The sequence below is a fragment of the Hemiscyllium ocellatum genome, chromosome 11, assembly GCF_020745735.1.
Source record: "Hemiscyllium ocellatum isolate sHemOce1 chromosome 11, sHemOce1.pat.X.cur, whole genome shotgun sequence".
Lineage (NCBI taxonomy): Eukaryota > Metazoa > Chordata > Chondrichthyes > Orectolobiformes > Hemiscylliidae > Hemiscyllium > Hemiscyllium ocellatum.
Genome location: NC_083411.1, coordinates 74,292,808 through 74,318,618, shown reverse-complemented (window position 1 = coordinate 74,318,618; position 25,811 = coordinate 74,292,808). Strand labels below are relative to the sequence as shown.

The 25,811-nt window shown below is 40.4% G+C and overlaps 2 protein-coding genes across 3 annotated transcripts in view; both read left to right on the top strand.

The window, feature by feature from the left end:
* LOC132820461 (interleukin-13 receptor subunit alpha-2-like) overlaps positions 1–25,811 on the top strand; it is a 343,536-nt gene that overhangs the window by 182,863 nt on the left and 134,862 nt on the right. The window lies entirely within an intron of this gene.
* The window catches only part of lrch2 (leucine-rich repeats and calponin homology (CH) domain containing 2), a 161,737-nt gene that overhangs the window by 37,996 nt on the left and 97,930 nt on the right, over positions 1–25,811 (top strand). For both annotated transcript variants that reach the window (XM_060832612.1, XM_060832611.1), the window contains exon 2: positions 25,557–25,701. In XM_060832612.1, the coding sequence (XP_060688595.1) occupies positions 25,557–25,701 (145 nt within the window). The remainder of the gene's footprint in view (positions 1–25,556; positions 25,702–25,811) is intronic.

Sequence of the window (25,811 nt, the reverse complement as noted above, 5' to 3'; positions counted from 1 at the left end):
ACTAGGAGAAAGTGAGGACTGCAGATGCTGGAGATCCAAGTTGAGTGTGGTGCTGGAAAAGCACAGCAGGTCAGGCAGCATCTGAGGAGCAGGAGAGTAGATGTTTCAGGCATAAGTTTTCTTGTTAGTGCTACAACATGTTTTGTTGGAGAATATTCGAGGCTTGGGAAATTAAATGCAGAGGTAGGAATTTCTGGATTACTCCATGTCTTGTGCTTGTAAGATCAGGAATGGAATTATAGACTGAATTAGTGAGTGGCTAGAGGGATGGTATCTGAGAGAGGGATTTAGGTTCTTCAGGCATTGGGATAGGTTGAATTCCAACAGGACAAAAATCCATATCCTCAAGGGTGCATTTCCTCATACTGTGATGGGAAATAGTGAAGGAAACAAAGAAGAAAATGAAAACTAGAAACAAAAGTGGAAAATAGAAAACAAAAGCTAGCAGTAAATAGGGCTGACCCACAAAGAAGAAAGTCCAAAGGTATTCTGTCTGAATGCTCAGAGCATGTGCAGTAAGGTAGATGAATTAACAGTGCATAGTATGGTATGGTTTGTGGAGACATGGCTATGAAGTGACAAAGGCTGGGAACTTAACATCCAAGGGTATTTGATCTTTAGGAAGGACAAGAAAAATGGAGGAAGAGATAGGATGGCCTTGTTAATGAATAAAAATCTGCAGTGGTGAGAAGATATTGGCACTGCAAATCTGGATATGGAATCAGCCTGAGTGGAGCTAAGAAGCAACAGGGGGGTTGAAAACATTAATAGGAATTATCTGCAGGCCTCTAAATAGATATAGTGAGATAGGGGATGACATTGAACAGAAAATTTGAGATGCATGCAAAGGTGCTGCAACATCATGGTTGAGTTAACAAGAATAATGTGACAGATGTATTCCTGGATTCTGTACAATTTGATTTTTTTTTCAAAACAAGTACGTTGAGAACCAACTTGAGCATGAGGCTATTTTGTATTTGATTTTGCACGCTAAGAAGGGATTAATGTTGTTTGAGGGGTCCTTTATCTAAGTATGACCATGATGCACCTCTTCATTGGCATGTCCAGACTAGAGCCTAATTCCAAGCAAAAGAAAATACGGAGGTGAGAGTTGACATTGGAAAACTTCATCGATTAAAAATGACAACTGTTGGGAATGGGTAACTTTTCAGGAAAGAATATAGTAGTTGTATATTCCTTTCAGCCATAATATCACAATTGGAGAGGTGGTCCAACTTTGGTTAACAAAAGAACTTAATGATTGTATTGGATCCAAAGAGGAGTTACATATATTTGAAAAAGTCGCAAACCTGAGGGATGTAGCAGTTTAGAACTCAGCAAAAGATAACTGAGTGATTGATTGTGACAGCAAAAATGAAGTATGACAGTAAAAGTTCAAAGAACGTAAAAGCAGACTGAGGTTCTGTAAGTAAAAAGAAAAGGATTAGTCAAGACAAATGTAGGCCTTACAATCTGAAGCATTAGAATTGATAACCAGGAAATGGCAGAGCAACTGAACAGCCACTATTATTTCTGTCTTCCCAGAAATGTGCAGATAACAAGAGCAAGTTGAGAAGGGGGAATTGAAGAAAATTACTATTACTTTAAAAAAAATGTTCAGGAGAGATTAATAGGACTAAATTACTGCAAATCTCCAAGGCCTGACGATCTAGATGCATGCCAGGGCACTAACGGAATTGCATGGAAGTAATTGATGCATTAGTTGTCATCTTCCAAAATTCCATAAATTCTGGAACATTGTACGAAGTCTTGATGGAGCTGTGCAGCACCTTGGTGAGACCAAACCTAGCATATTGTGTGCGTTTCTGATCCTTACCTAAGAAAATATATATTTGCCATTGGAGTTCAGTGAAGATTCACCATGCTGACTCCTGGGATGACAAGTTTGTGGTACAAATAAAAATTGAGTTGATTTGTCATGTATACACTGGGGATCACATTGAAAGGAATGCCATTCTGACGGGGCTGGATAGTTTAGATGCAGGGACGATGGTTTCTCCTGAATAGAGGGTTCAGAACAAGGGGCCACCATTTTAGGGTACATGGTAGGTTGTTTTGGGCTAGGATGAGAAATTCCTTCATTTAGAGGGTGGTGAAACTTTGAAATTCACAGACAAGGAAAGCTGTACAGGGCAAGTTACTTTCTTATATTTAAGAAAGCAAATGATTTCAAGAAGCTAAAGATGTTGATGAGTAAAGGGGAAAAGTGAGATTATTAGAGTTCAGATGGTGGATCACCCATTACCTTGTTGAATGGTGGAGTGGGATCAAAGGGTTTAATTGTCTACACCTGTTTTTTTTTCTGTTTTTATTTGTCACCTCTTGTACAATAGTTTTAAAGATCCTGTATATGAAATTAGGCTGCATGTATATCAGAACTGTTTAGAAACTAGGGTATTGTTTAAAAATGAGCATGCATAAATTCAAAGTCAAATTGCTTATCTTAAGGATGTAGCCATAGCTAATATTCCTTACTATATAGTGCCCTCTGCTGGAAGTGCATTTATGCAAACACCACTGAACCTGGAAGAGGTACTATAATTGCTTGCCAACTCAAGGTTGAATAGAATTCAATACTTCAAAGGGTCAAGGTTGATACATGAAAAACTGTCACATGGGATAAATCCTACAAATTGTTTACAGATTGTTTCCTTACCATTTGGAGGAGAAGATTGAGAAAACATTGGGAATGGTGGGGGAGAATATAAGCTGGAACATATTTACTCCAACCAAACATTTCTGTATTAATTAGTCAACCGTGTTAGACCTCAAGCTGTGGGAGCTTTTTGTTTTTACTTCATCAAACTTTACGTAGCATACGTGGTTGTTCTGCACCCCTGAGAGCACTACAGACATCAAGACCCTGTTTAAAGCGGATATAGAAATGCAATGTTGATCATTCTCCTTCAAGCGATTCTTTGTGGATTTTAATTTGTAATTGCATTTTATGTTCAAGTTTTTATGTAATTATAAAGTAGCAGGATTCTATCCCATTACTTTAATTGATGAGTTGGCCTCTAACTGGACCACATCTGAATTGTTAAAGGTTGTTTTCTTTTGCATTTGATACGTCGATGTTTGTAAAGTCAAATACAAAAAGTTTTCAACATAAACAGTACTTGTATATGAATTCATTAATTTATAGATGTTCTAATCCTTGTGGATTTGATGGCAGTGCCCTGCTTCTGTTCATCTATCATATTTTTGAGAATGCTTGTTTGTTTGCAATATTGCATGTTCACGATTTTTTTTGTTTGCATGTGAATAATGAAATATGAATAAAGAATATATCTTCATGATTGTAGTTACTACAGTACAAAGCATAGGAAAACAAATGGCAGCACTGTACATTGATCAAGTGTTCTGGATAATTAAGAGGTCCACATAATGTAAAAACACACTCAGAAAAGTAATGCAGGATTTTATACACATACCTCATACTTTAGTTACAACAGAAATCACTTAAATACTAATGCAACTTTGCTGGTAAGTTTTGATAAAGGCAGAGAGGCTTCTCACTTTCACTCAACTATCTACTCCGACATCAGGGTAGATCGCAATATTTGAGGAGAAGTTGACTCGAAATTGAATCAACGATTGATATTTCATGTACCATTCCATTGAACAACAAATATTTGCATTGAGATAAATTTTAAAAAGTAATAATTGGACAAAATAATATAGTAAACTTTGCAGTATTTGAAACATACAATTTTTGCCAGTTTATCGAGGGTGCTGGTTAAAATAAATTTTTCTTTAGTATGCATGTATTATTTATTTAACTTTTTTTTTGCTATTTCCCGCCCTCCTCCTCTAAGGGGCCAGAACTCACTTTGGCTTCTCTCTACCTTTTTTCTATATTTAAACTCTTGCTGTCTGCATTGATACTGCTTGCAAGTTTACTCTGAAAGTTGATCTTCTGCCTTTTTTCTGATCGTCAATGGTTGATTTTCAAAGCTCACCATTACGTATATTTTTGCATTCAATTTAATGCTATCCTTCGATTCCCTGTTTAACTTCCCTGACTTATCCTGTTTCTAGAATCCTTTTTTCTTACTGAGAAATATCTAAGAATACATTTTCTCCTCTCTCGAGTGTCTCCCCCCGCCTAATTATTTTCAAGCCCTTTCCACAGACCTAATTATTTAATTCATCAGAATGCTGGCCTCAGTTGTTTGTTTTTTGTTCTTGGCTTACCTAACAATAATGAAGGTCTCAAACAGTTGGGAAGCAATTAAGGATTAAATCATAGTAGTAAGGCGTCTAACTGTTGTTTCCTATTGATCAGTATTGCCTTTATAATAAAGAAACAAAAATTCCCTATGATGAAGAGCAATCTTTTTTATTCACTGAGCTATTAGCTTTGTCATATGGCTGACTTTGAGCATCTGCTCAATGATGCGAATCAAATGAGAGAATTAGCCTGAAGGCAGATACAAGGGTACTTCATTGCATGACCAATCTTCAAGTCTGAAGGAATTTATTTACTTTAATCCCATGGTTATTATCACGCTGTGGCAGTTGCTTGGTCTGTTAAAATAGGTGCATGATATAATTAATCTGTGTTGAGACACATTGCATGATTATTGACTAAACCATTCTGTAAAACTTTATTTGTTTTTCATGTGTACAGCTAAAATAGATTTCATCTTTTGGTATTTAGAAACTAAACAGATATCCCGATTCATTTTTATTTGAACCATTATGGTTACGATGTTGTGGTTCTGTTCGCCGAGCTGGGAATTTGTGTTGCAGACGTTTCGTCCCCTGTCTAGGTGACGTCCTCGGTGCTTGGGAGCCTCCTGTGAAGCGCAAATGTGATCTTTCCTCCGGCATTTGTAGTGGTTTCAATTTGCTGCTTCTGGTTGTCAGTTCCAGCTGTCCGCTGCAGTGGTCAGTATATTGGGTCCATATCGATGTGCTTATTTATTGAATCTGTGGATGAGTGCCATGCCTCTAGGAATTCCCTGGTTGTTCTCTGTTTGGCTTGTCCTATAATAGTAGTGTTGGTAATTATGGATACGCATTATAAACAGTATCATCCTTTGAAATGTCAAAAACTTAAATAAAAATTTTACCTGATATAAGTAAGAAAGTCTGAGGAATTGACACACTTTTTCACACCTAAAACTATTCACTGTCGTACTTCAAATATTTTGCTACTTTTCCACAAAACTAATACCCACAAGTCATGGAAAGATTGGCAAATTTATGCTGTGGATTGAACATGATTGTAGTCTTAAATTTTTGAAGGGCAAGTATAATCTGTTTCCACCTATGGCATAGGCAGTGCCTTCCAAATTGCAACTCATTATTAGATTAGTTTAGATTTCTGTGTGGAAACAGGCCCTTCGGCCCAACAAGTCCACATCAACCCCCTGCTGAGCAGCCCACACCCCCCTACATTTTACCCTGACTAATGCACCTAACACTATGGGCAATTTAGCATGGCCAATTCACCTGACCTGCACATCTTTGGACCGTGGGAGGAAACTTATGCAGACACAGGGGGAATGTGCAAACTCCACACAGTTGCCCAAGGCGGAATTGAGCCCAGGTCCCTGGTGCTGTGAGGCAGCAGTGCTAACCACTGAGCCACTCAGCCAACATAGTAGTTCCGTTTCCATGCGATCCCATGTTATAAGAAAATTGGGTAATAGCAGCACCATTTAAGCTGATGGGGTTGGAATCAGGTTATAGTCAATACTGGTAAGGCAGATTCACGCTCTACAAATAACTGTCTTCAATCGCGTTATAGCCAATTTGCATTGAAGAAACATGTGTTATAGCAGAACCGATTGTAATTGGTTAGTGGAGAAAATACCCTTATCTTACCAAACTGCTAGGAGCATGCTTGACATGGCGAATTCTCGATAGGGAAACCTGTTCAGGCTCCTGTTGCATTCGTAAAATAAATTTTCATTTTGCTTATGATTTTTTCATTAATTATCTTGAATCAGACCCACCTGCTTGTTGATCTTGTTTCCAATCACAGCTTCTTTTATTATCAAAATTCCTTGATTTTGAACATCACCTTAAATCTCCCATTGTTCTTTTGAGCTCCTTGAGCAACAAATTCTAAAAGCTAAACGTGGTGCTATGAACTAGAGATCATTATCCAACTGAGATGTGGCCAGTGATTTTTGAAAGTTTTTATAAATTTTTATTCCCAGCCTTTTAAAATCTTTTATAAAACATCAAATACAAAAAAAGTAATATCAAAATACAACCGAGGCAGTACAACAATATCATTTCACGATACTATTAATAATGAATTGCCTACTATTCTACCAGAACAAACTTATCTACTTAAACTAAACTACAAACAAATTAAATAAAAATTAAATTAAACTGAATTCAAATTAACTTAAATTATATATCACTACTTTATTCTATTTCACTCATTACAGCTTCACTGAGGCTCCCATCCCTGGGAGCACCAGTCATTGTACCTGTATTCTTTATCCCCAGCCTCCCCTTCCCAGGGCCCCACGAGTACCCAGACTGCTTCCCATTCCTAATTAATATTGCTGATAAAACTGCATCAATATAATTTAAAAAGGGCCGCCATGTCTTGTAAAACTGCTCCGTTTTGTGGTGCACCATATTTGTGAGGTAGTCTTGGGGGAGATGCTCCATCACTAGTCTGTGCCGCCCCATAAGACCTGGCGGGGTTTTCCAACATCCAATTCATTAAAATGGGTAAGAATGTTACACGACCTCTTCTGGTGTTCCCCCTGAGAGGGCGAATTTGGCAACCCCAGAAGAAGAACTACCGGGTGCACTTTAACTTTGATCTCAAGGACGTCCTTCAGGTCATTACTATTGCACTCCTGTATCTCTGGATCTTACAGCATGACCAGTAGCAGTGTGAGAGTGCCTATACTAATGTTACATTTGGGACACCTTGGTGATGCTCCTCTCTTGAGCTTACCTAGCCCCTCTGGCGCCATTTGAGCCTTGTGTAAAACCTTCAACTGCATGGCCTGCGCTCTGTTACATACTGAAAATTTCCTTATGTTTTCCCATATCTCATTGGAGGTATGGAAAAATATATCCTCTCCTAGCTCTTGATTCCACATCCTACAAAGTCCCTCCACGTCCCCTAAGGTGCGTCCTTTCTGTAAATGATACAAAGTACTAACTGAAAGAATGCTGGTACACTGGAGTGCACACTTCTTTTTGTTTGTTGTTTTTAATACTCTTCTTCAAGTTATGAAGTCAAAGCTTCCAGCATGTTGTTTTTTTTTAAACCAGCGTCATTGACCTTTTTTCTATCTCCAAAGACGACTTATGTACAATTTACGGGATATTTAAATTCTTAGACTTGTTTAAAATATTTGACCTGTGTTCAAAATGGTTGATTTCTCAAAGATGGTTCAATACCATGATATGAGATTAGCTGAAGAATCAAATTGTAATAAGATAAAAACAAAATACTCGTCTTGAGGCACCCTCTGCTTGGGCCCAAAGCAATAACTCGCGGAACAAAAATTATAACTCTTGCCACAGTGCATGTTACAACAAGAGAAGTTGCTTTTAAAATAAAATCAAAACAGAGTGTTGTAGAAACATATCAGGCCTGGTGGCATCAGTAGAAAGAGAGACAAAATTAATGTTTTAAATCTGTTGTGACTCTTCTTCAGTATTAAATTTCAGCTATAAGTGTGTCTTTTTTTAATTTTTGTAGTGGCGAACTTTTTCGAAAGGGATCAGATTTTCACATTTGAAAGTTCCCAACAGTTTATTACATTGCTGCACTGTATTTAGGGCAGCAGATGTACAGTGACACCACAAACTGCCAGAGGAAGTGGTAGATGCAGGTGCAGTTAGAACTTTTAAAAGGTACTTGGACAGGTACACGAATAGAAAAGATTTAGAGGAATGTAAACCAAATGGGATAAGTTTAATTTGGGTTATCTGGGGTTGACATGGATGAGTTGGACCGTACAGTCTGTTTCCATGCTTAATGATTCTGGTGAACACAAATTAACAGTAAATCCGCTTATAATAGTGATCCATCACTTCTGTCTCTGCTGACTTAGACTTGTTTCTGCTCTTCCAACAACTTTATAAAGTCTGTTATTGGTGTGTGTGCCAGAAAGCATTTCCTTCTAAAAGCAAACATTAAGTCAAATGTTTAAATTAATAAAAAGGTTCACAGAAATTTAACTTGTGTTCCCATTTGTATTGAAGAAGTGACCTAGTTGAATTATTTGAAGTGATGAAATGATTTGGCAGTTACTTTCTGTTTATCCAATTTCCTACAGTGGGCAGAGTCCAGAATCAGTTGGCATAACTTCAAAATGAGGGTTAGACAATTCAGAAGTGACCTCAAGAAACACTTGTTCATACAACAGGGAGCATGTCCCTGATGGTGAGCATCCCAAGCTGATGACTGACCATGGCCACGCCTCTGGACTGTGCTCGCTGTGCCCCCCACCTCCCCTTTGACTGAACTGCAGACGAGGCTGCATCTAGATTTTCATATGGCTATTTGGTTGAAAAAACATGTAGCATGTTTGCCAAACTCAGTTGCTTTTGTATTGCTTAGTAACTTGGTGCATTCGGGGGCAGGTCTGCGCTTCATAAGCAGCCTGCTAGTGTATCAGTGTTGCCATAATGGTCACGAGAGGTTGGCAAGTGTCAGATGCCATTGTTCTTGGATGAGGGTTGATGCCCTGGAACCGTCCCTTGAGATGCTCTTTGGTACTGAGCAACATGGAAGATACCAGAAATGAGCTGAAGTCACCAGGGACCAGCTCTGGTTTCCATGTTGAGATTTCACAACACTTAGTTTGTTCAGCAAATTTGGTAAGATAGAAAGTTAAATATTAAGGATTGTTAACAAGGCATTTAACAAGCTTGAACCTTATACATTAGTAACTTGCCATTGCCTTGTGAGAAGCTTGGCTCACCATTTGGGAAAAACATAAATGTTGGAACAAGTTGCTCCCTACCTCAAGATGGAACTTGCCCAGTTTCTTTCATTTTTGTCACAAATCCCATCTTTACCCACATCACTTGGTCTCCTTTTAAGATTCTGCCCCACATTTCAAAAGTACATAATTGGCTGTCAAGTGCTTTAAGGTATCCGGCGATCATGAAGGGTTTGTTAAATAAATTCAAGTTTTTATTATCTTTTCAACACATCTTTCCAAACACGGTTGCTATTAATTGAATTGGTGGTGAGTTTTTTTTTGTATATTCTCACTGATAGCACATTAAAGCATTCACCACCTATCAGCAATGTTTGTCACCATTCTGAAGCTGGGGAGCAGAACAGAAATGGGAGCGGTTCTCTTGTTAAGGACACGGATGTAAAGGACTTTGATATGGTAATTGATTTGTCAGTTAAGATTTATAGATAATTGGTAGTAGAGAATTTGATAATTTCTGGAAAAAAGGCACCATTTATCAAAGCTTTTCATCTTGCACTGGTCAGGACAGGCAAAAAAATACTTATGTAAAAGGAGCATAATTTTACACTGAGGTGGCAAGTGTACTTTGGTTAATGGAGGCACTACCATGGAAAATGCGCCATTTAGGTCTGTGACAATGCTACTGCTTTAGCAAGGTCCTTTTTTTTTAAGAGCGGTCATAAAGACACAGGTTCTGCAATGTCTAGCTTTGATGGGTCTTAGGGCCACTTTTGATTATAACTAGCAGATACTGCCTCAAGCAAAAGGCTTTTAAGTGTACAAGTTTTTTTTAAAAAATGAAAGAGGAGTGGCCGGTTCTCCCTGCTCAGCTTTACTCTGGTTTGGTTTTAGTAAGCAGTCAGTTTTGAAGCTGCTGGACCCAAAGAAGCAGGTCCATGCTAATCCACACTCTCTCTAGTATCTCTTCTGTAAGACCTTGTGTTTGATTTTACTTTTTTTACCAAAAGGTATTTATGGGTATTGTTGTAGGAATTTGGAACAGCATAATTAAATTGGGATAATCTGTTAGGTTTTCGGATAGGTTAAGTTATTCTGAATTCTGTTCTCTTTTGTTTGTGTTTCATTTTGTTTAAAACTAAGTCATTGGGCCAGCTGAATCACTTCTGAAATATTCACTCTACACCTGAAAACAACTAGCAAAGTTAGAGTCCATGTTATTTTCTTGAAATATTTTGAGGGGGTCTGGCCTGGTCCATAACTGGTGATGACTGACAGCTGCCAATCTATTTTGTCCAAAACAAAGCTTGATTTCACCTGCTTTGTTTCTGGTTCAAATTATTGCATATACAGTACATTTTTTTTTGCCTGCAAACACATAGTGTGTTAATACATGAATGCATTAATATACATTTAAATGTGGTACACAGCAGGCCTGACTGAATCTTAATGATTGTCGGATTAAGGCTTAGCAAATATTACTGAATTGTGATGTAGTATCTCATGTGAAAGACTGTTTTGAGTTTTGTAGGCAAGGACTGATTGGGTTAGTTGTTGCAAACATCTGACATACAGTCAACTGAGCTTTTGGAATGTATGATCTATGTACCGAGCATTACAACAGCACTGAAATTCATATTATTTATTTTGTCTGATAAGCAGAATATTTGGCTTGATGGTAGCATCCTATTCGTTCAAACTGCATAGTAGCAGTTTGAAATAGCCAGCTTCATCTGCTACTCAGATGTTTTCAGGTATCTAACCCTACTGGAGTAATCTCTAGTAGGCTGGGCACTTTTCAGGAATGCATGGCACTCTTAAGCCAGTTCATGAATTTGCATCGTATAGATCCTTGCAGGATGGCTTTAATGCACTCTGTATCCACATTAACTTTGCAGGGTCAAAAGAAGGCTCAGCCCCTCTTTGAGGTTGATGATAAGATGGTTCTTATATCGCACAGAACTGCAGAAATCCATGTTTATATTGACCAATGATGGTATGCTTGTGGCAAACTGGGGTAGAAAGCTCCCTGGTGGATTTTCTCAACTGGCACATCAAGCAAAGAGAGCCCATTTGATTGTTCTATTTCAGAGGTGCATTTGAGTGCAGGATGGAACCCATTAAGATGTAAATAAATTTCTTTCATGCAGCTGCAGATTTAAATGATACATTTGCGATATTTCATTTAGGAAATTTGTTACGGGATATGTTTATGCACGTATGATTTTGTTAAAATTGAACTCACCTATGAGCTTTGCTAAGTTCAGCAGTTCAGTGAATACTGATTCACTCCGTGATCTACCTAGATCACAATTATATCCTGCTTTAGTGTAGATGCCTATGGCTTACTTGAGTAGTACATTAGTGAGCAGGTTAGAAATGTCACATGAGAATATAGACATGGCGTTGCTGTTGATATGCAAGCCCTGTGTGGTCCTTGGAAATCTGAAAGAATCCTTCACTGCGTAAGTGGAAAACCTGCTCAGAGCTGATTGCAGTAAGTCACCTGACCACTTGATTAAGTTGCGTTGTCTGGAATTGGCCATAAACCAGATGGGGATTTTTTTTATGTTGGACAGCCCTTACATGTGTGGGTGCCATGACCAATCCAGTTTGGCAATGTAATTAACCAAACCACTCAACAAACAATATATACCTCTCGCCATGTACTGTTTTGCAATGAGAATGTCATAGACATTGGTAGTTTCCATATTTCTTTCCTCCTTAGTAAAGGTACAAGTGGAGGTATTTTTTCTGTCTGCAAAAGAACAGAGCCCTATGTATGACTGAAAGGAAAGCAAAAGGCCTGTGTGCTTTTCTTATTGAGAAAGTTGCAATGGATAGAACACTCTGGTTAATCAGTTAACTAAGATTGACAGTTTTTGGTGCATTTTTTGGCCAAACATTGTCCAACCAATCAATATTCTCTCCTCTCACGTTATGAACTGTTGCCTTTTTAAATTTGCTTTCATTGTGTTATAGTCCTGATGGCTGCAAGACAATAAAGTTCAACTTTGTATCTCCTTTTATTGAAAACATTCATGTTTTGTACTACCAAGCAATTGTGTATTCATTATTTTTCCTTTAATATACATATTGTCTCATTTTCACTGTGCCATTAACAGATTACAGATCCTCAGGAGAAACTTCTTTAACCAGAGAATGATCAAAATGCATAATGCACTACTGAGTGGTTGAAGTGAAGAGCAAACATATATTTAAGAGTAGGTTGGATAAGCACCAGAGGGAGAAGGGATATTGATGGGTTTGGATAGATTTGGGGTGGCTTGCTGAGCTGAATGGTCTATTTCTGTGCAATAAATGCTTCCTGTAAATTATAAATTTCTGTGATTGGGCAAAAAGGCCTCTTGTAGTGGTTAAATGTGTAAAAAGCGTGCTGAATCTGTTGGGCTTTTTATATATGCAGCAAAGTTGCCTGTTCCTGATCTTTGTTAATTCATTTTAACTGGCCATGTATTATTTTCTCAAAAAACGGTCATAGAATTGGCAACATAATTGGCCTTTCTCTGAAAGGTCTCTTCTTTCATATGGTCAGGAAGTATGAAAATAATTTGACAACTGCAAATTATTAGCTTGTAGGTATACGTTTAGTTGAGTTGGGGCTGCAGTGGTCTGAAATATTATAGTGTCCACTTTCAGTATTTGATCAGGAAAAATAGCTTTTCCATTCATTAACTCTGTTTGCCAACTGGGGCATATTCCTTCAAAATGCTAATCATAGTAGAAAATTTGGTATGTGTATTAAGTAATGGTATTCTTTTGAACTTTTTGTGCATGGAGTGCACAATTCAGTTTGGCAATGTAATTAACCATACCACTCAGCAAGCCATATATGTTGGAAATTTGGAAGTACTGGATTTCTGATGCTGTTTTAAAATTCTTGCAGTCTGCCCTTGTGTGAATGCATTTTGTTCAGAAGTCAAACTTCTTTAAAGTTTTCTGACTCAGTATTGTGTTTATGAATTGTCATTACTCTGCAGCTGTACTGTCCACAAAAAAAAATTGCTTGTTCAAAACTGCTTAGTTTTACATTAACAGATATGACCCCCTTTCCTAACATTAAATTATTAAAACTAGCCACCCTGAGAATTTCATAAACTCTATTCCTGCTAAAACTTCCCAAAATAGTCTTCCAGGCCCAGACATGCACTGAATCTGACCTAAATCATGTGCCATGGATGTGGCTTTTGCATTGGTCATGGAAAGGTGCATTGCAGATACTAATTGGACAACCGATGCAGATGAGATTCTTGCTGTACATTGCACTGCATTTATTCTTTGAGCAGTTTGATTTGGAGATGACAAACCGACTTGGAAACCTTGATTTGCATAAATCATAAGGCACTTGAATGATCCACATGGATATTTACAACTTATTTACTAGCTTGCAGTGTACTGTGTACCAAATATAAGCATGTTCTGCTGGAGGTATTGTATGGAATTAGTCATAGAGAAGTACAGTATGGAAACAGACCCATCGGTCCAACCTGTCCATTCTGACCAGATATCCTAACCCAATCTAGTCCCACCTGCCAGCACCCGGCCTATATCCCTCCAAATCCTTCCTATTCATATACCCATCCAAATGTCTCTTAAATGTTGCAATTGTACCAGTCTCCATCGCATCCTCTGGCAGCTCATTCCATACATGTACCACCCTCTGCATGAAAATGTTGCCCCTTGGGTCTCTTTTATATCTTTCCCCTCTTCCCCCTAAACCTATGCCCTCTAGTTCTGGACTCCCTGACCCCAAGGAAAACACTTTGTCTATTTATCCTATCCATGCCCCTCATAATTTTGTAAACCTCTATAAGGTCATCCCTCAGCCTCCGATGTTCCAGGGGAAGCAACCGTAGCCTGTTGAGCCTCTTCCTATAGCTCAAATCCTCCAACCCTGGCAACATCCTTGTAAATCTTTTCTGAAGCCTTTCAAGTTGCACAACATCTTTCCGATGGAAGGAGACCAGAATTGCACGCAGTATTCCAACAATAACCTCGCCAATGTCCTGTACAGCCGCAACATGACCTCCCAACTCCTGTACTCAGTGCTCTGACCAATAAAGAAAAGCATGCCAAATGCTTTCTTCACTATCCTATCTACCTGCGACTCTACTTTCAAGGAGCTATGAACCTGCATTCCAGGGTCTCTTTGTTCAGCAACACTCCCTAGCCACGCGCCTTCACTTGGAACTATAATTGTCATTTCTTCAGTGTGACTGGATTCTGGAACTCCATCCCTAACAGAATTGTGGGTGTTCCTACACCAAATAAACTGCAGTGATTTGAGACAATGTCTCACAACCAATTTCTTATGAACAGCGGCAGTGATCACTTTTTAAAAATTCGTTTATGGGTGTCACTCGTTTGGCCAACATTTATTGCCCATCCCTGTTGATACAGTCATAGTCAATTAAACTAGTCCCACCTGTCTGCATTTGGCCTATTCTCCTCCAAACCTTGCCTATTCATGTAATTATCCAAATGTCATTTAAGCAGTGCCACTGTTCTTGAGAAATTGTTTGTGTCTTGAATCACTGCAGTTTATTTGGTGTAGGAACACCCTCAATTCTGTCAGGGATGGAGTTCCAGGATCTGGAATCCAGTCACACTGAAGAAATGACAATTATAGTTCCAAGTGATGGTGTGTGACTTGGAGGAGGGGGCATACATGTGCTGTCCTGTCATTCTAAATGGTCATGGTCATGGTCATGAGTTTGGCAAGTTAAAAATCTCTCAACACCAGATTCAAATGTACAACAGGTTTATTTGGAAGCACTAGCTTTTGGAGTGCTGTTCCTTTATCAGGTGGTTGTGGAGTATAAGATCATAGGACACAGAATTTATAACAAAAGTTTAGTGTGATGTAGCTGAAATTATATATTGAAAAAGATCTGGTTTGGTCGTTAAGTCTCTCATCTTTTAGAATGAATATGTTGGTTTCAGTTCTTTCATGTGTAAATTGCAGAACATTTAGGTTAGATTACTTAGTGTGTGGAAACAGGCCCTTCGGCCCAACAAGTCCACAGACCCTCCGAAGAGCAATGCACCCAGACCCATTCCCCTAACACTATGGGCAATTTAGCATGGCCATTTCACCTAACCAGCACATCTTTGGACTATGAGAGGAAACCAGAGCACTTGGATGAAACCCACGCAGACACTGGGAGAACGTGCAAACTCCACACATACAGTTGCTTGAGGTGGAAATTGAACTCGGGTCTCTGGCGCTGTGAGGTATCAGTGCTAACCACTGTGCCACCGTGCCGCCCACTTAAAAGTTACACTCTCAAGTGAACTTGGGGCGAAGTTGTTGTGGACTTGTTGGGCCGAAGTGCCCCTCTCCACTCAGTAGGGAATCTAATCTAAACAATTGACGTCATGTCACCTCAGGTAATGCATTTAAGGTGTGCGCTGCCTTGTGAGATTATGGCACAATGGTCAGACTGATTCTAATCTAAATAACAGATTTGCAGAATATTACATGGATTCATGCAGTGTTTGAGTAAAGTAAAATGTAATTCTGCAAATACAACTTCACCCCATAAACTTGTGTGTGTGTGTGTATAAAGGGGCATAAGTCTGTGAGAGTTTTTGTTTCTATATCTGTTTTAAAAAGGAGAAAGTGATCCTCTGCCAAACAAAAGTATGCATCCCTAACCTATCTGCAATTTAAGTGTTCAAATGTGCTGAGGCCTGCCAGTGATGTCATTCAGTTTTTCTATAAGCTGTTTTCTAATCAAGATATTGTTATGATACACCTGTGTAGCAGGTGAGACATGACCCCCCCCCCCCCCAAATCTAGGGGTAAGGACACTACCAATGTGCCACAAGATTATGCCTTTGCTTTGTTAGATGCCACTAACTACTTGCTTTAAACATTTGTGTATTGCAAGGTGACTAGGATTCTTTCTTGGAGACCAGGGCCTCCCAAGCCGTCCATTTCTTCCTCTCCCGACGTCCCCAACAGTACCCTTTCACCGACACACTCATTCATTTGGCTGAACTGGTCCTCACCTTTAACAATTTCTCCTTCAAAACCTTCCATTTCCTCCAGTCCAAAGGGGTAGCCATTGGCAACCATATGGGCCCCAGCTATGCCTGTCTCATTGTCGGCTACACAGAACAGTCCATCTTCCGTAGTTACACCGGCACCACTTCCCACCTCTTCCTCCGCTACATTGATTGCATTGGTGCCACCTCGTGCTCCCGCGAGGAGGTTGAGCAATTCAGCACATTCACCAACATGTTCCACCCTGACCTTAAGTTCACCTGGACCATCTCTGACACCTCCCTCCCCTTCCTGGATCTCTCCATCTCCATTAATGACGACCAACTTGACACTGACATTTTTTACAAACGCACCAACTCCCACAGCTACCTGGATTACACCTCTTCCCACGCTATCTCCTGCAAAAATGCCACCCCGTATTCCCAATTCTTCCACCAGATCTGCTCCCAGGAGGACCAGTTCCACCACAGCACACACCAGATGGCCTCCTTCTTTAAAAACCACAATTTCCCTTCCAATGTGGTTGAAGATGCCCTTCAACACATCTCATCTGCATCCTGCACCTCCGCCCTCAAACCCCACTCCTCTAACTGTAACACGGACAGAGCCCCCCCCCCCCCCCCCCCCCACCCTACCAACCTTTGCACATCATCCAACGACATTTCTGCCACATCCAAACGGACCCTACCACCAGGGATATATTTCCCTCCCCACCCTTTTCCGCCTTCAGCAAAGACTGTTCCTCCGTGACTACCTGGTCAGGTCCACGTCCCGCAACAACTCACCCACCCTTCCTGGCACCTCCCCTGCCACTGCAGGAATTACAAAACCTGCGCCCACACCACCTCCATCCAAGGCCCCAAAGGAGCCTTCCACATCCATCAAAGTTTTACCTGCACATTCACCAATATCATTTATTGTATTTGTTGCTCCCGATGAGGTCTCCTCTACATTGGGCAGACTGGATGCCTCCTAGCAGAGCGCTTTAGGGAACATCTCTGGAACACCCGCACCAATCGGTCCCACAGCCCTATGGCCCAACATTTCAACACTCACTCCCACTCTGCCTAGGACATGTAGGTCCTGGGCCACCTCCACTGTTGCTCCCTCACCACTGGGCGCCTGACAGCCAGACTACTGCGACCACTAGGACTCATAACAGCACACAAACCAACAGCCACTCTCAGACAACAACTCACCAGGACGAAGGACCGATACCCAGTATGAGTAAAACTAATGCAGTGTATAAAATCCCATGCAAGGACTGCACAAAACACTACATAGGACAAACAGGAAGACCACTAACGATCCGCAACCATGAACACCAACTAGCCACGAAACAACACGACCAGCTATCCTTAGTAGCCACACACTCCGATGACAAGCAATATGAGTTCAACTGGGACAACACTACTATTATAGGGCAAGCCAAACAGAGAACAACCAGGGAATTCCTAGAGGCATGGCACTCATCCACAGATTCAATCAATAAGCACATCGACCCGGACCCAATGTACCGACCACTGCAGCGGACAGCTGGAACTGACAACCGGAAGTGGCAGATTCAAACCACTACAAATGCCGGAGGAAAGATCACAGAAGCGCTTCACAGGAGGCTCCCAAGCATTGAGACAATGTCACCGAGACAGGGGACGAAACGTCTGCAACACAAATTCCCAGCTCGGTGAACATTACCTTGAACTTATTATCATGAGAGCTATCAGACATGATGATTGGAATATCCAGATATGATTGGCATGTTTTCAGTCTGAAAAGGAAAATATTGATATGACAGTCTACAGAAGGGTATGGACAGGTGAGAGCGGAAACTTGGCAGTAGACGATGTGGGAAAATGTGAGGTTTTCATTTTGGCAGAAAGGACAGAAGACCTAAATATTATTTATAAAAGGAAAGACAGTAGAATGCTATGGCACAGCGATTTGTGTGGGCGGCACAGTGACTAGCACTGCTGACTCACAGCGCCAGAGACCCGGGTTCAATTCCCGCTTCGGGCGACTGACTGTGTGGAGTTGCACGTTCTCCCCGTGTTGGCGTGGGTTTCCTCTGGGTGCTCCGGTTTCCTCCCACATTCCAAAGATGTGCGGGTCAGGTGAATTGGCCATGCTAAATTGCCCGTAGTGTTAGGTAAGGTGCAAATGTAGGGGTATGGGTCGGTTGCACTTCGGCGGGTCGGTGTGGACTTGTTGGGCCGAAGGGCCTGTTTCCACACTGTAAGTAATCTAATCTAAATCTCTCAAACAGCCAATTGAAGTTTTGGCAAGTTTGAGCTTTTGAATTTTAGAAAATGCAATTTACTAGGAAACACTGTTTTTCTTTTATCCTCAGTGTCCAAATTCAGCAGATGATTGGGAAAGCAAATAGACTGTTCGCCTTTATTTGAAAGAGATTGAAATATAAAAATAGGGGAGCTCTTGCACAAAGTCAAGCCACACTTTGGGTACTGTGAACAATTTTGATCCCTTTATCTATGAAAAGATTTACTGGCATTTGAGGACATCCCATAGAAGGTTCATGAAATTGATCCTGTGTACGTGGGAATTTTCTTATCGGGAGAGGTTGTGTAGGTTGGTTTTATATTGATTGGAATTTAGAAGAATGAGAGGAGCCTTCATTGAAAAGTAATATTATTAGGCAACTTGGCAGGGTATATAAGGAGCGATTGTTTCCCCTTTTGGGAAAGTCTTGAACCAGAGGGCATGCTCTGAGTACGAAGTTGCCAATTTAAGACACATGGAGGAACCTGTACTCTCAGGACGGTGAATCAGTGGAACTCTTTACTTCAGAGGGCTTTCACGGCTGAGCTATTAATTGTTTTCAAGGCTGAGAAAGACCTTTTTTTTTAAAATCAGAAAGCGGATCAAGGGTTATGAGATTCTTCAGGAAAGTGGGGTTGAGGATTATAAGGTCAGCTGTGATCTCATCGAATGACAGCAGACCTGATGAACTGACTGGCCTATTGCCTCTGCTGCTGCATCTTACAGTAACTGACATTGCAAAGCTGTCCCTGCCAATAAATGGGGACTTGTGCTCTGGTAGGGAAGAATTGTATACTGGCTAGATTAGTAATGGAATTTTACAATTGAATTATGCCTATTGTTCATCATTTCCAGGTTCTGCTGGCAACATTCTAGGAAATGCCCCTTCCTACTGGCAAGATTGACTGCTCTTGTATGTCAGGTCGATGCAACTTGGATACATGAAGCCTTAGTCTTGATTCTGATCCAAATCCATTAAGCTCCACAACTTTCAAATGAGAAGAAAGCCACCTGTTTATAACCAACTGCCTGCGTATATCCTACTCCCCTTGTAATTAAATAATAATTTTGAGCGTCACTTGAAGTATTGAGAAAAGCCCTGCTGCTGCTAAGAAAATGCTTCAGTAGCTGTCTTAATAGTCATAACCATTCCAGAGGAATCTGGTTATCAGAGACAGATTCTCATGCTAGTGACCATGTTGCAACGATTGTTAACTCCTTCATCAATGATTGTCTGTTTTATAGCAGCATGGAAGCCTCCAGAAGGGCCTGGACTGACTAATGACAAGTAACATGATACTTAGTGCCAGCTGTAACACCAACAGAAAAGCCAAGCCATGCCCAGCAGCCTCCTTATAACTTTTATTGGCACTGTCATTGCATGTGATCTGACTCATTTAAGTTTCTGAAGTTCAAGTAGAGCAACCATATCTATACTTGACTATAGTAATTGGTAGCTGGCTTGCCTCCATAACAACTTGCAAATAGTGATAGATTGTGGGTGTACTGTACATTTTAAGAAAGTTAAAAGCTAGCAGAACTACCTGACAGCACCAAGTGTTCTCAACAAGATGCAACCTAGCACGTAGTCCAGCAGTTAGGGTAGTTGGTTGTCTGGAGACAAAAACACATTAGAATGAGATCAGTCAGTTTAAATTATACCCCAAAAAAACATCAAATTCCATTCAAGTTTAAATTTAGTATATTGACAATATTAAAAGCCAATGACACAATCCGATGCTTTGGGGTAAAAGACCAGGGAAAGTTGAACAGTTGGGAAGAGAACAGTCGCCAGACCAATAGATATCGACTGCAGGTTACAACTATCTGAGCGGTAGCTGTCTAGAGAAGGGGTTTGCACAGAGAAAGACATCGACAATGACTTGGAGAGCAAATCTGCAAAGAGAAGATTCAACAGTTGGATAGTTTTGAAATTTGAATTTTTCAGTAAATCTTAATCGGGGGTTTTATCAGACTAGTATTATAGAAGGGATTGTAAAAGATAGGTTAGAAGAAGGAGTTGTAAATAGTTTAGTTAATTATTCTGTTATGAAGTGTGGTACGTTGTCCGAGCTTATCGTTTCTGGAAATCCATAGTGGGGAATCATCCCCCTCAATAATGTTTTTACCACTATTGTAGCAGTATTATCTGTGATTGGGATTGCTTCAATCCATCTACTAAATACATCTTCTATTACTAAACAATACTTACAACAGTGTACTCCAGGTAATTCTATAAAATCAAGTTGTAGACGAGCAAAAGGCCAACAGACCAAGGGGGGGTGGTTCCAGAACCACAGGGCATCCTTCTTTCAGCATTCACTTATTTACAAATTAACCGTGCTTTGGCTTGTTTTTCAGCTGCTTTCTAGAAATCTGGGTGCCACCAGGTTTGTAAGTAAAGTGTTAACCATTCCCTCCTTGTCCAAGTGAGTAGAAGTTTGCACACAATCAACTAAGATTGATGGAGCAAAGAAGGAACGCATGTGTCTGCAGAGGTCACCCATTGCTTGGTTTGAGGGTTGAGCTAGCACTCCATTGGAGTCCATAATTTGTGTTCCTCAGCAGAGGCATCCCACTATAATTTCTGTATCTCGCCTAGGTTTGGCATACCCGTCCACATACTGTTTTTAACCGGGTTTTGCTGGGAACTATTGGATTCAGCATCATGGGGTGTAAGGCTATCTGCTTGGCAGCAGCATCTACCCACTCATTGCCTTTATCTGTTCCATAGGTGATCTATGGGAGGTACTGGCAATCTCTGATAACATCCCATTCTTCATCTCTATTGGTATCCTCTCCCTCATCAAACAGGGGTGGTATGCCAGACGTAGGCTTGGGATCCCAAGTGGAACTTAGACTCTTTTTACAGTGCTGCTGCTTTAACCCTTCCTGTCTATCTTTCTCAGACTTGGTGTCTTTACACTGTTTCTCCTGTTCCCTTTCTCACCTTCTGTCTACCCATTTGCACTCTGCTCTTAACGTCTCCGAGCTTTTGGGAGTTCCATCCGCTGTACATACCCTTATCCCTCTATCTCGTGCATTATTCCTCCAACTAACCAATAAGGTGTCTTTCTATTTACTATAGACTTTATCCTTCCATTCTTTAATCAATGATTTCCACTTCTTCCCATAATGTTTTTTCCAAACTAGGTTAACTGCCTGTTCACAATAGGCCACATGCTAGGTCCCACCCAGGGGTCCGATGTTTGTCCCCTAATCTTGTTAAGTCCAGCACTTAATTTCTGTAAATCACTTTCCCAATCAGGTATTCTTTCACACATACTCTGAAGGGGAGTCCCCTTTCCAGTTATATTAGGGGATTGTCCCATTGTACTTCCTTGTTCTACTATAAACAATACTGCAGAGGTGAGAAATTTATAGAGTCTTTCCCCCCTCTTCCTATGATATCATAATTTCAGCCAGCCATATTTAAAGGAGGTAGCTCTGTAAACTGAATCCATCAGGTAGTGGATTCCCTTACTGGGATTCCCAGTCCCTACTCAGGAACAATACAGAATAACCAGAGATAATGTCACCCCACAGCAACCAAGAGCAACCTCGTTAAAAAAAAACCCTTTCTAATCTTGGTTCAGGTGGTTCATTTGATCTCTGAAAGGTACCAGCCTCACTGGGCAAGTGGCAGATCATTTGTCCAAACACTGGGAGTGGTCTGAGGTAAAATCCCTCGGGGCGCCCTACCACTCTATTTTGTTCGATTTAAACTCTGTCACTAATTCAGCCCAGAGAAACATTCCCTTTGTTGGAATCTGAGTCATGGCACCAAAACGTTGACTCAAAGTTCTGGACCCCATACAAGTTTCATTTAACCTCTTTATTTTAGCTTACTGGCGAGAGGTCCTGAGTCGACACCAGACTAACAGTCAAGCTTTCACTTGATGGACTCTCATTGGACCTCTGTGGATAGCATAAAAGCAGTAGAGTTGATAACCCTCATATCTCTCAACCCATACTTTTCACACGAGTCATAAACAGATAAGCAGTGCAGTTAACAATGCATCATTGAATAGAGGAAGTAGCCCAAGCCCCAGCTGCAGCCTTCAAGTTTGTGCAGACACAAACACAAGTTTTAAAATTTATGGTACGCCGTTGTTTCAGCAAAACTTTTAACTGTTGCTTCCCCTATCAGTCAGACCAGATGTATCCAAGGTTACTATGGGAAGCGAGGAATGATCTTTGCATTCTCACTCTCCACGGGAATAGTATCAGATTATGGGAGGGAGGCATATGGTGTTAGTTTGTTCAAGAAAGTGAATAGGGAAATCACTGAGAATTGCAGACCAGTCAGTCTTATATATGTGACAAGCAAGTTACTGGAAAGGATTCTGAGAGATAGGATTTATGATTATTTGGAAAACCGTAGTCAGCATGGTTTTGTGAAGGGTACGTCATGCCTCGCGGGCCTTACTGAGTTCTTGAGGATGTGACGAGACAAGTTGATAAAGAACGAGCAGTCGATGTGGTGTATATGGATTTCAGTAAGCCATTTGATAAGGTTCCCCACGGTAGGCTGATTCAGAATGTTAGGAGTATGGGATAGAGGGAAATTTAACAGTCCGTATCCAGAATTGGCTGGCTGAAAGAAGACAGTGAGTGGTAGTGGATAAAACGTATTCTGCCTGGAAGTCGGTGACCAGTGGTGTCCCACAGGGATCTGTTCTTGGGCCTCTGCTCTGTAGTTTTTATAAATGACTTGGATGGTAAAGTGGAGGGATGGGTTAGTAAATTTGCCGGTCAGTGGTGTTGTAGGTAGTATTGAGAGCTGTTGCAGGCTACAGCAGGTATTGATAGGATGCAGAGCTGGGCTAAGAAGTAGCAGATGGAGTTCAACCTGAATAAATGTGAAGTGATTCATTTCGGAAGGTTGAATTCGAATGCTGGATACAGCTTTAAAGACAAAATTCTTGGTAGTGTGAAGGAACAGCGGGATCTTGGGGTCTATGTACATACATCCCTCAAATGTGCCAGCCAAATTGATAGGGTTGTTAAGGTGTATTGTGTTTTGGCTTTCATTTAACGGGGATTGAGTTCAAGAGCAGTGAGGTTTTGCTGCAGCTCTATAAAACCTTGGTTAGTCCACACTTGGAATATTGTGTTCAGATCTGGTCACCTACATCAAGGATGTAGATGCTTTAGAAAGGGATGCAGAGGAGACTTACCAGGATATTGCCTGGATTGAAGGGCATGTCTTATGAAGAGAGGTTGAATAATCTAGCGCTTTTCACCTTGGAGAGAAGGAAGAGAGGTGACTTTATAAAGGTGTACAAGGTAATGAGAGGCATAGGTAGAGTAGATAGCCCCAGGGCAAAAATGACTCTTATGTGGGGTCATAATTTTACGGTAATTGGAGGGAGGGTATGGGGGAGATGTCAAAGATATGTTCTTCTTGTGGAGAGTGGTGGGTGCGTGGAATGCACTGCCAGTGGTGGTGGTAGAGTCAGGGACATTTGAGCAGCTGCTGGACAAACTCATGGATGGTAGTAAATTGAGGAGTGTGTATGTTTGGTTCCTTTGAGGTGAAGATAAATGCTTGGCACAACATCATGGGCCAAAAGGCCTGTAATGTGCTCTATGTTCTAACTTGCTTCTTAGAAAATTCAGTGTTCTTATTCAAAAGCTTGAACATGCCAAAACTTCAATTGCCTATTTTCTCCTTTTCCACATTTAATTACGTTCATCGTTCATTCTTTGTGACCTCCTTATCCCCGAAGATGACAAATATCCATCCTGGAGCTTGCTAACTAACAGCAATGTGTGAGTTTACCTATACCCAAGTACTGTAATAGTTCAATATGCAGGCTCACCATCACCACTTTGTGGACAGTTGAACATTGGCAATAAATATTGGCCCAGCCTGCATTACCCACATGTCATGGGCGAATGAGAAGCAAAAGCATAACTAAAGATGGGAAGACACAAACAAGATCTGCTGAAGCCAGTAATATGCCAAATTGGATACATTGAACAGCCAAGAACGCCCTGATAAGTACATATTTATTGCCCCTCCTGAATAGTTCATCCCACCACCACTTTGGCATAGCAAATAAATCTTTCGCATCAAGTGCCTTGATAGTGCCTATTTGGTCCCTTATTGTAGTTGCTCTGAGTGGGTTGCTTGCTTTCTCCACCATTTTTTTGTCATGTGATATCTAATGTTGGAGTAGTATGGAGGAAGTGGAGAGCAATAGGGAGACAGAAGCAATTGGAAGGACTTTTGAGAGTGAAACGCAGGAGAGATTGAGTGGCAGGTCACTGCACTCATTCTAATTCAATTGTAGTAATAAATGTGTTAATAATCAGTTTGCTTCAATTTCTAACTCAGTGATGGATCTTGGGTTTTGGAATGCCAGTTCAGACAAGATGCTGTTATTGACTAAGTTCAAATTCTGTCGGTTCTCTTTAACTGCCAAACATGTTTAAACACCAAAGCTAAACTGTACAGATTTCTGAATGGCTGAATCTATTCTGAACAGGTCTTGTTGTAAGCATTTCAAATGATTGAAATCAGAAGTGAGACAACCGTAGTTTACGTTTCGGTTCTGCTGGATGCTTCACTTCTAAGTTTACTTTCGTGGGCAATAGAGACTATGTAACCTTCATAAAGATGAATTGTTGTGTGAATTTATCCTCGAAAGGTTTCCCTTTGCTTCTTGCACTCCACAATACACAGTAAACCATATTTGAGTTAAATATCGAAATCTGTCTTTGCGCCATTAAATCCCTTCTTTAAAGGTGGCTTTGGCTTGAATTCGGTTGTATTTAATGGTACATTCCACAATACCCTAACACCAGAGGTCATCCAAAATACAAATTTTTAGAACCCCTGTAATTTTCTACCTTCTCTCTGTAAGGATTCCTGAATACATCCTCTTAGATTCTGCCTTATACGAGTGATTAACCACTAAGCAATGTGTCTTTTTTTGGATAGTTCAGTGTTTATGCATAATTAATTTTGGAATTATCTCAGTTGATGCATAATTAGTGCAATGGATCCGTTCAGCTAGTTTTGATTTTTGTTATTTGGCTTCTAACGTTTCCATTGAAATGAGGGTGATTTCAATGTTATTCTGTCCTAAAGTTCTGAGGTAGAAAATGGATAATTTAGCAGTAACTATGTGCTTGGAATATTCTAACTGCCTTTTTTGATCATGAATTCTCACACATTTTGCTTATGTTTAAACACCAAATAAAATTGTTATTAACAGTTCAAGATATTGTGTAACTCATATTTCAAAGGTGCCTTACAAATTAAGCCTGCTTGTAAATGTAATTATCTTTGACCTGAATTCTAAGCTTGAAATTGTACATACATCACTTTTTTTTTCCAGATCTCTCAAAGAACAGATTAATTGAACTTCCACAAGAAGTTTGCTTGTTTGCACCATTGGAGACATTACATTTGTATCACAATTGCATCAAATGCATTCCAGAAGCTGTTGTTAATCTGCAAATGTTAACTTTCTTAAATATTAGGTAAGTCCCTAACTGCCTGTCATGAGTTGTTATGCAAGGATAGAACTTAGAATGAACTCCTCAGATAACAGAGATTATTAAATCCATTAGCTGACGGGAATGCAAAGGTG